This window comes from Pelophylax lessonae (assembly GCF_965119305.1).
Source record: "Pelophylax lessonae genome assembly, chromosome: 10".
In the NCBI taxonomy this organism is placed as follows: Eukaryota; Metazoa; Chordata; class Amphibia; order Anura; family Ranidae; genus Pelophylax; species Pelophylax lessonae.
In genome coordinates this window covers 236,801,625-236,811,650 of record NC_138777.1, presented here as the reverse complement: position 1 = coordinate 236,811,650, position 10,026 = coordinate 236,801,625, and the positions used below count along the sequence as shown (strand labels likewise).

The window sequence follows — 10,026 nt, the reverse complement described above, 5'->3', positions numbered from 1 at the left end:
GATGTAAAGTCTTGGACCGAAGTATGACCGCCCCCCCCCCCACAGGTGCCTACTCATAAAGGACACCTTTATAAAAGCACCATATCCTGCAGTCACTTAGGAGACAATATTCAATAAAAATGTTTAACTGAAAATTGATTGGTTGCTCCTAAGGCGTAAGAAAAGGCAAGTGAAGTGAATATCTGTCTGGCCGCCGTGTGCAATACCTCGGGTGTCTCTTCTTCTGGTACAAAGTGACGCCATAAAAGATGGATAGGAATTGTATCAAACAAGAGAGAGTTTTTTCATTGTCCTCCACCTGTCTTTGATCATAACACCAGTCCGGTTATGGAAAGGGTATTTTTTCAGTATTTTCGCCCAGTTGCCTTCCCCTAGTTCCTTCACTCCGAGTTTTATCCATTCCGTTTCCTCTACAGTCCATTTCTGAAAGATAACAAAAAGTTTAGAGTACACATGAAGGGTATATTGTAGCATTTTTTGCAATTTGTTTTCACACTATATGTCAGGGCTCGACAAACCCCAGGCACCAGGTCGCCATGGCGACAAGAAATTTCATCCTGGCGCCCGGATTGCCGCCAATGAAGGGCAAAATCCTCGGTCCACTATAAATATACCCCTTCATATGGCCACAGACTGGCACCAGGATCACCCACTGGGACCACAAATAGGAAAATTCCTGCCCATGTCAATAGAGAGGGGATGGGGCAGGGGTGTGAGCTGTTGGCAGACTGCTGGCCTCCCATAGGCCTTTAAAAGGTAAATAGAGGCAAAAGTTGTTTTTTTTTAAGTTTTGGATGGAGTAGAGATGGATTAGACCCCCTGTCAGTTTTTATTGTTGTCTGTGAGCCCATTAAGGAGATTCACTCTCTCTAATTGTCCTGTTTAATATTATCATTGAAAGTGAATGAAAAAAAAAATTTTGGGGTTATCCCCAGAAAAGTAACAGAGGAGAACATTTCTAATAGGGATATAGTTTTCATGACCTGGGGAACCTTTAGTTTGCAGGGATTTCCTCTCACTTCCTGTTTGGCTGTGGGACAGGAAGTGAAGGGAAATCTCTGCAATGGGACACAGATGGCGAAAAAAAAATCTGACTGGGGTTATAACCCTTCCTTAGTCTATCCAAAAAAAAAAAAGTTTTGCCTATAGTTTTAGCCGTTCTTTCTATAAGCCAAGCATGCTGGGCCACTGCTTGCCACTTGGGTGTTGCTTGAAACTTAGTTCAGCTTACCTGTTTTCTCATTCCATTGGTGGTTGTGTTGTTGGCTCTTGCCGCTTTCTGATCTGTAAAATAGGAAAGGAGTTGCAAAGGCAGAAAGTTTTTTTTTTATCTTAACCACTTTAGCCCCGGAATATTTGGCTGCTCAATGACCAGGCTACTTTTTTCAACTTGGCACTGCGTGACTTTAACTGACAATTGCGCGGTCATGCAACGCTGTACCCAAACAAAATTTACGTCCTTTTTTTCCCACAAACAGAGCTTTCTTTTGGTGGTATTTGATCACCTCTGCGATTTTTATTTTTTGCAATATTAATAAAAAAACAGCAAAAAGTTTGCGAAATATTGACATTTTCTACTTTGACAGTTAAAAAATATCCAATATATTACATTTTTGTCATATATTTAGGCCAAAATGTATTTAGCTACATGTCTTTGACAAAAAAATTCTCAATGAGAGTATTTTTAACCGCTTTAGGACCGGAAGGTTTTACCCCCTTCCTGACCAGGCCATATTTTGCGATTCGACACTGCGTTATTTTAATGGACAATTGCGCGGTTGTACGACGCTGTACCCAAACTAAATTTACGTCCTTTTTTTTCCCACAAACAGAGCTTTCTTTTGGTGGTATTTGATCACCTCTGCGCTTTTTATTTTTTGCGATATTAATTAAAAAAAACGCAAAAAGTTTGCAAAAAAATTGACATTTTCTTCACATTTTCTACTTTGACAGTTAAAAAATATCCAATATATTAAATTTTTGATATATATTTAGGCCAAAATGTATTTAGCTACATGTCTTTGACAAAAAAATTCTCAATGAGCGTATTTTTAACCGCTTTAAGACCGGAAGGTTTTACCCCCTTCTTGACCAGGCCATATTTTGCGATTTGACCATGCATTATTTTAATGGACAATTGCGCGGTTGTACGACGCTGTACCCAAACTAAATTTACGTCCTTTCTTCCCCACAAATAGAGCTTTCTTTTGGTGGTATTTGATCACCTGTGCGATTTTTAATTTTTGAAAAAAGAGCGACAATTTTGAAAAAAAAAAAAATATATATTTTTTTTCACATTCTGATATAGAACATTCAGAATATAGGTCTACGTCGCCGGACCCAGGGCTGCCACTGTGCCGCAGTAGCAGCACAGTGAGCAGTCCTAAAGTGATTAATGCATTCTATGCATTAGGATAAAAAGCTTTCTGTGTGCAACAGCCCCCCTAATACTTACCTGATCCCCCCCAAAGGTCAAAGGTCAGGAGGTGTGGGCTCAGAGGTCAAAGGTCATAGCTCCACCTACTGCTGGAAACAGGGAACGGCGTAGGCTGGTGCTTCGCATGCTCCGCCCTAGTGTTGGACACCAGAAGCGGTGTAGGCTGGCGCTTTGCGCCAGCGAGCCTAGTGTTGGACACCGGACGCCGCCGACGGAGGATGGAGACGACTTGGGTGAGCTCACCGCTGGACCGTGGGATAGGTGAGTGGCTGTTTTTTTAAAAGGCAGCAGCTACACTATTTGTAGCTGCTGACATTTTTTTTCTATAGGTGGCTGGAGCTCCTCTTTAACCACTTGCCGACCGCTCACATGGAGCGTACTGCGGCAAAGTGGCTCGTTCCCGTCCAGCGACGTAGACCTACGTCGCTGGACTCCTCCCCCTGTAGGCGGCGCTCGCATGCCGCCGGAGGCGCGCTCCCGCTGTTTTCATTCACAGCGGGAGTCGGTCCAGGGGAGGAGCGAGTGAGGAGATCCGCCCGCCTGTGTAAACAGAGCGGGCGGATCTTCATAGTGACAGGGACTGACAGATCGGAGTGTTCAGTATAGCTGAACATCCGATCTGTCCTTCTGTCACTCCCCCCACACACGTCAGTAAGCACCAGGCATACATTAACCCCTCCCTCTCCAATAAAATTAACCCCTTCCCTGCCAGTGTCATTTTTACAGTAACAGTGCATATTTATAGCACTGATTACTGCAGTAATGTCACTGGTACCCCCAAAAGTGTCAAAAATGTCAGTCAAGGGTCCGATCTGTCCACCGCAATGTCGCAGTCCCGCAAAAAAAAAAAAAATCGCAGATCACCGCCATTACGCGTTAAAAAAAAAAAAAACACCAAAAATGACAGAAATCTTTCCCTTTGTTAGTAAACGCAATAACTTTTGCGCAAACCAATCAAAATACGCTTATTGCGATTTTTTTTACCAAGCATAGGTAGCAGAAAACAAATTGGCCAAAAAATTAAAAAAAATTGATTTTTACATTTTTTTGGGGGGGAATTTCATATAAAAAAATGTTAAAAATATTGTTATTTTTTCAAAATAAACGCTCTTTTTTTGTTTATAGCGCAAAAAGTAAAAATCGCACAGGTGATCAAATACCACCAAAAGAAAGCTCTGTTTGTGGGAAAAAAAGGACGTAAATTTCGTTTGGTTATAGCGTTGCACGACCGCGCAATTGTCAGTTAAATTCGAACAGCGCCGAATCGCAAAAAGTGGCCTGGACGGAAGACAGCAAAATCCTCCGGTGGTCAAGTGGTTAAGTAGGTGGTTGGGAGGGGGTTTGACAGTAAAATCGCGGCTTATCTGCCTGTTTTTACCACTGCCCATGTAAATGAGACCAAAGTGAGGCTCACAATTCAGTATAGGTCAATTATATCCCAATGCTGGTTTGTCCGTTCAAGGAATCCTAAAACATTATTGGGATCTTGTTGTACAGGGACTGAAACGTTGCCCTCCTGCTGTAGACAGCACCAAACAAACTTACTTCTTGACCTGAACAGTTCATCCTCCTCACTCCACGTGTCTTGCTCTTCCTCCGAGTTGCATTTGCTTAAAGCATCACTGTAGAGACAACGGGTTTTACAGTTAGCAGTCAACAAGCACAAGGCAATTTCAGACAACTCAGCAGTGAAATGATAAGTCTTAGGGGTCCATTTAAAATGCAGCAGTATGGCCTCAGCAGATTTATAATGCCAAATGGTGACAACCCTTGCTCACTGTACCTATGGGAGGAGCAGCGTTGTCACCCCTAGGACAGTGTGTTAGGATTACAGAACACCTCTCCCACACCTCATCTCTGTAGCAAAAGTGAGATGTTCTGTAAATCAAACACACAAATTATTGTTTAACCTCTTGGCGCTGGTGGTATGCATATATGTGGCCTCTCGGCAGGTGGGCCTTAAAGTGGTAGTATACTCCGCTTTTTAACTTTTACCTACAGGTTAGCCTATAATGCATGCAGCCGCTGGCACCAACGGCGCAACACACGATGAGCTCCCAGCACAGAGACCGGGGTCTCACCGAGAGCCCCGGGCCCCTTATGAACGTTCAAGACCAGGATTTTCCAGATTGCGGGTCGCCTGATTGGCTAACAAAGTGATCAGTCACTGTGAAGCCCCCCCCCCCCCCCCGTGTTTTTCTCTCTCTGTGAATGGAGAGGAAAGATACAACGCATCTTGAAAAGCTTATCAGATCCTCAAAATGGGGGATTTTTAAGGCAATCCAAAAAAATATGTATAAAAATAGAAATTTTATTAATGAGATATATTTTAGAGAACAGACCGTAATCAGGGAATAAAAGCACACAATATATACTTAAGAGTTATTGACATGTGTAAAAATAATTGTAAATGAACTCAAGTGACAAAAATGAAAACAAGGGGAAAAATTTTTTTGGGGACTTTAATTTTACCTTGATTGTCTACTGTATTGCTGTGTGTTATTGCATATGGATGTTACCATCGATATATGTTTCATACCTTTTACTATTTAACCGCTTGCCGACTGCGCACAGTATATTTACTGCAGCAGTCAGCCCCGGCCAGGCAGAGTGACGTAGATCTACGTCGCTAGCCTGTGACCGGCTTTTGAGCCAATAGCGGGCGAGCGCGCGCCCGCTGAGGCACGCGCCCGCCCCGCCTCGTTCACAGAGGAGTCCGCGCGTGTGACCGGCGGACCCGATGTCCGCCGGTCACACTACGATTGTCGGTAGAGCGGGAGAAAGGCGGGCGGCTTATGTAAACAAGCCGTCTGTCATCCTCCCCTGTGTAAAAATGGAGATCAGACGCTTCTACTATGTAGAACCGTTGATCTCTGTTTTTACAATAGGAGACATGTCCCACTACAGTTAGAAACACGCCCCTAGGACACACTTAACCCCTCCCTCTCCAATACAGGTAACCCCTTCCCTGCCAGTGTCATTTTTACAGTAACAGTGCATATATATAGCACTGATTACTGCAGTAAAAACGCAGATCGCCGCCATTACTCGTTAAAAAAAAAAAAACACCAAAAATCTTTCCCTTTGTTAGTAAACGCGATAACTTTTGCGCAAACCAATCAAAATATGCTTTTTGCGATTTTTTTTACCAAACATATGTAGCAGAAAACAAATTGGCCGAAAATGTTAAAAAATTTTGATTTTTACATTTTTTTGGGGGGGAATTTCATATAAAATAAGTGAAAAATATTGTTATTTTTGCGAAATGTCCGCTCTTTTTTTGCACAGGGGATCAAATACCACCAAAAGAAAGCTCTGTTTGTGGGAAAAAAAGGACATGAAATTAGTTTAGGTACAGCGTCGCACGACCGCGCAATTGTCCGTTAAAGTCACGCAGTAAAAAAAAAAAAAAAAAAAAAAAAAAAAAAAAAAAAAAAAAATCGCAAAAAAACCCCCTGGTCAGGAAGGGGGTAAAATCTTCCGGGGCTTAAGTGGTTAATAAACATACGGTTTTAAACCATGACAAGTTTTTCAGATGCCATCTTGCCTCAATTAAAGTCCCAAAAAAAATGTTTTCCCCTTGTTTTCATATTGATCCAGGGATGGAGACTTCTCTACTATATGTCTCATATAAAGTCCCAAACTTTCCTCCAAGTGACAAAAATGGCATTTCTCGAGCTCAGTTGAAAAACAGCCGGGGCCCCTTACGAACGATCAAGACCAGGATTTCCCAGATTCCGGTTCACCCGATTGGCTAACAAAGTGATCAGTCACTGTGAAGCCCGCCCCTGTGTTTTTCTCTCTCTGTGAATGGAGAGGAGAGATTCAATGTATCTTTCTCTTTCCTTGCAGAGAGGAAAAAAAAAAAGTGTTTGTAAAAAATAATAATAAAAAAAATAAAAAATAACGAAAAAAAAAAGTAACTAGATCAAGGCTTGATCCAGCTCAGTGCCAGGGTTAGTTTGGGTCAAAGGTCATGATCAAAAGGTCAAGGTGGGTATGTTTTGGGTAGGATTTTTTTTTTAAATTAGTATCAGTGTGTTTTAGGTAGGACAAAAAAAAAAAAAAAAAAAAAAAAAAAAAAAAAAAACCTAAAAAACAAACAAAAAAACCCCCAAAATGGGCACTATTGTTTCTGGGCTGTACTACGGGTACAAACAACAACGGACATACACAAGTGTGGTATCGTTGCGATCGCCCGGAGCAGGAGAATTTATTTTAGGTTGTTCTTTGGTGGTAGGGTATGGGAGTAATATGAAATATACAGCTACATTGGAAAAAAATAAAAACATTTTTGTTTTTACTGTTTTATGCCAGTTTTCTTTCGATTAAAAAAAAAAAAATTAGGAGATATTTATTACCATTTACCAACTAACAGAAGACCAATTTGTCCTAAAAAAAAAAAAACCCAGTATTTTTCACCTGGATGCACAAAGCAGTGGTGATAATATGTACAGTTTTACTAACACGTGTCAAAGTTGCAAAATTGTGCTTGGTCGTTAAGATTTGTTTTACCCTAAAACTGGACACACACTATACAACTTTTGTTGTTAGATTTCCTTTAGCTTTAACTTCAATTATGTAGTGCAAGGGCCTGACTGATTGCCTACAAATTGAAAGTGTTTAGATTTGGCCTCATATTATTTGGTTTTGGTAAATCTAAAGGAAAAAATCTAAAGACAATTGTATAGTGTGTATGGTCCATTAGGTGCGAAGGGGTTAAAGTTACTTACTGCTTTCGCTTCTTGTTTGTTGGGGGTGAATTGAACAATTTTCGCACAGTTGAGTTGGCAGGCTGATTTTTTGGGGAAGGAGCTTTGCTTGGTGGTCTCTCCTCTTCGATCTCATTCTCTTGCTGACTGTCAGGCTCCATGACCAGCTGGTGAAGAGTCATTGCAGGACCAGGCTGTTCAGGCTCTTCTGAAGATGTCAGGTCCTCCCTAGGGGTGCAAGCAGGAGGCCTCTTACTGTTGAGTGTTTCAGCAGAGGGAGTTTGGGAGGGGGTGCCGTGTTTAGAAAAAGACGACTCGCAAAGTTCCCTGAATTTAGCATCTGGGTGCGGATCTTCATATAGTGATTTCCATGTGGATTTTACTTCAGAAAGGCTATAAACCGGGCCGCGGTCTATTTCTGACCTAAAGGCAGGAGAAATGGATGATTGTTGGGTTAGTACCCAGAAAAATAGACCAGTGCCTGCTTACAGGGCCGCTGTTAGAAATCATGGGGCCCCCATACAGCCTTCCTGACAGTCCCCACAGGTGATCAGTGCTAAAAAAAAATATACACTGTCACTGTACTAATGACACTGGCAGGGAAGGGGTTAAACATCAGGGGCAAGCAAAGGGTTAACTGCGTACCTAGCCAGTGTTTTACTACTGTAGGGAAGGTGCTTTTACTAGGAAAGAGATGGAAACACACATTGATAGGCAGACAGATTACCGGAGATGTTAACACCTTCCCAAGCCAGTGCCATTGGTACAGTTGGAGTGTATAGTATTTATCAATGATCACTTTATTAGTGACACTGACGATGTCAGTGTCAGTTCGTGCCAGATTGGCCACCGCAATATTACAGTCTGACTATTAATCGCTAATCACTGCCATTACCAGTTTAAAAAAATCAAACAAACATTCCAATATATATATCAATCAGTTCAGATATCGCTGTTTTACTAACCTGACAGCTTATTATTCTAAATAGGAAACCTTCATTTTGTTTGCAAATATTAAAGATTCCAACTACCAGCAGGAATAAGGCCTTACATTTAAAGCGGAGTTCCGGGCTCAAACAACTTTGGCCAATCCGCTTGCTGTGAATGCCCTGAAAAACAAATGGATACTCTCAAATTTTTTTCTCTTTACTTACCTTGTTTTTTAAGAAAATATACTCACCTTCCTTCTACTTCCTCACTCTTTGGCCGCGGCCCGCGCCGTCTCTTCCTGTTTGCGATGACTCCTCGGAGCTGAACGTCATCGCTCCCAGGAGTCAATGCGCCTGCACCGGCCCCGCTCGTCAGTTCCGGTGCAGGCGCATCATTCCCTGCTAAACAGCTTCTGGGCATGCCCAGAAGCTGTGCAGAGATGATGCGCATGCCCCGGAAGTGATGAGTGGGGCCGGTGCAGGGCATTCTGGGACGAAAAGGACACGGAAGAGGACGCAGAAAAGGACGCGCTGGCTTCAGCTGCCCACACCTGAGATGGCAGCGCTGGAGAAGAAATTTTAAAGGTAAGTATTTCTTCTAAAAGGTAAGTGCGACCTGGGACAGTTCAGAGGCTATCCATTATGGAATGTACTAGCCCTGACTGTCCCGGGGGGATTTTTATCAAAATTTCACCCCGAGGCCGGAACTCCGCTTTAAAGAGCACCTGTTATTTCAGGTCCATCATGGCAACGCCTGTTAGCGGGCATCCACTCACCTGCTACCGCCGGGTCCCTCACCTTGTTGTGTCAATGCCACATCACCAGCCATCCCATTAAAGTGAATGGAACTATTGGTGAGTCAACAGCGGGTCAGAAAAGGAGACAGATGACAGTTGCTCTTAAAAAATTATGATTTAAATCAAGCCTTTGTACTAGTGATCTAAAATAGACACAAAGAGTTGGTGCTCATGCCCCCCCCCTCCCCACTCTCTCCTCATTGGCTCACTGACTGTGATTGACAGAGGCTCTAGTACATATAGTTGGACTGAGATGGGCTTAGGTGAGTATTGGGGGTGGGGGGGGGGGGTGTGTGGGGAGTGCTGCATCCAGAAGAATTGAAAATCTTCAGCCTTTAGAACTACTTTAAAGTATTTTTATTTTTTTACATCTTTAACAAAGTCACTTGCTTGGCCCAATATACCCACCTTACTTCAGTTGGTGTCTTAAACTCTTTCTCCTGCTGGGGACTTGTAACATCCATATTGGATGAACTTGGAGCATTACTGGGACGCTCCTCCACCTCTTGCTGAGCTTCTGGATCTGGAACCCGGGGTTCACCAGGCGGTACATACTTAGAATTATCTTTCTGGGCAAGCTTGAAACAAAAATAAAACACATTATTAAACCATTCAAGAATAGAATGAATAATAATAATACCAGCATAGCAGTGTTCTCAGGAAACTCATTTAAGTATAAAACATTTTAAAAACATTTTTGGTCACACCAGGGATTGGTTAAAGCAGAGCTCCAGTTTCAAATATAATACCTCCCTGGACTAACACAGGCTGCAGGGACTCCCATGACCCACCTACTTTGCACAAGAGCTTCATGTTGTGTACTTGGTACTCCTCTAAAGCTGCCTTTCAGGTTTTAAATTGATTGTAAAGTCTCTTTTTAAAAAAAAAAAACGTTATACTTACCTCCTCTGTGCAGTTGGATTTTCAAAGAGCAGCCCAAATCCTCCTCTTCATTAGTCTGTGGACTCTCCCTCCTATCGAGTGCCCCAACAGCAAGCAGCTTGCTATGGTGGCACCCGAACTGACCTGCAGCTCCGTGTATCCATTCGGCCCGCCCCCTCTGTCTTCTTATTAGCTGACAGCCACGGGAGCCAGTAGGGCGGTGGCTGTCCCCCAGCCAATCAGGAGGGAGAGTCCCCAACGGCTGAGGG

The 10,026-nt window shown here is 42.8% G+C and overlaps 1 protein-coding gene across 1 annotated transcript in view; it reads right to left on the bottom strand.

Moving 5' to 3' along the window:
* Positions 1 to 264: 264 nt before the first annotated feature.
* Positions 265 to 10,026, bottom strand: part of TERF2 (telomeric repeat binding factor 2) — a gene marked incomplete at its 3' end in the record, with an annotated part of 28,391 nt that continues 18,629 nt past the window's right edge. Inside the window, exons 6-10 of the mRNA XM_082270675.1 lie at positions 9,284 to 9,453; positions 7,171 to 7,572; positions 3,983 to 4,059; positions 1,232 to 1,284; positions 265 to 423 (exon numbers count right to left, since the gene is read on the bottom strand). Coding sequence (XP_082126801.1) covers positions 265 to 423; positions 1,232 to 1,284; positions 3,983 to 4,059; positions 7,171 to 7,572; positions 9,284 to 9,453 — 861 coding nt within the window. The remainder of the gene's footprint in view (positions 424 to 1,231; positions 1,285 to 3,982; positions 4,060 to 7,170; positions 7,573 to 9,283; positions 9,454 to 10,026) is intronic.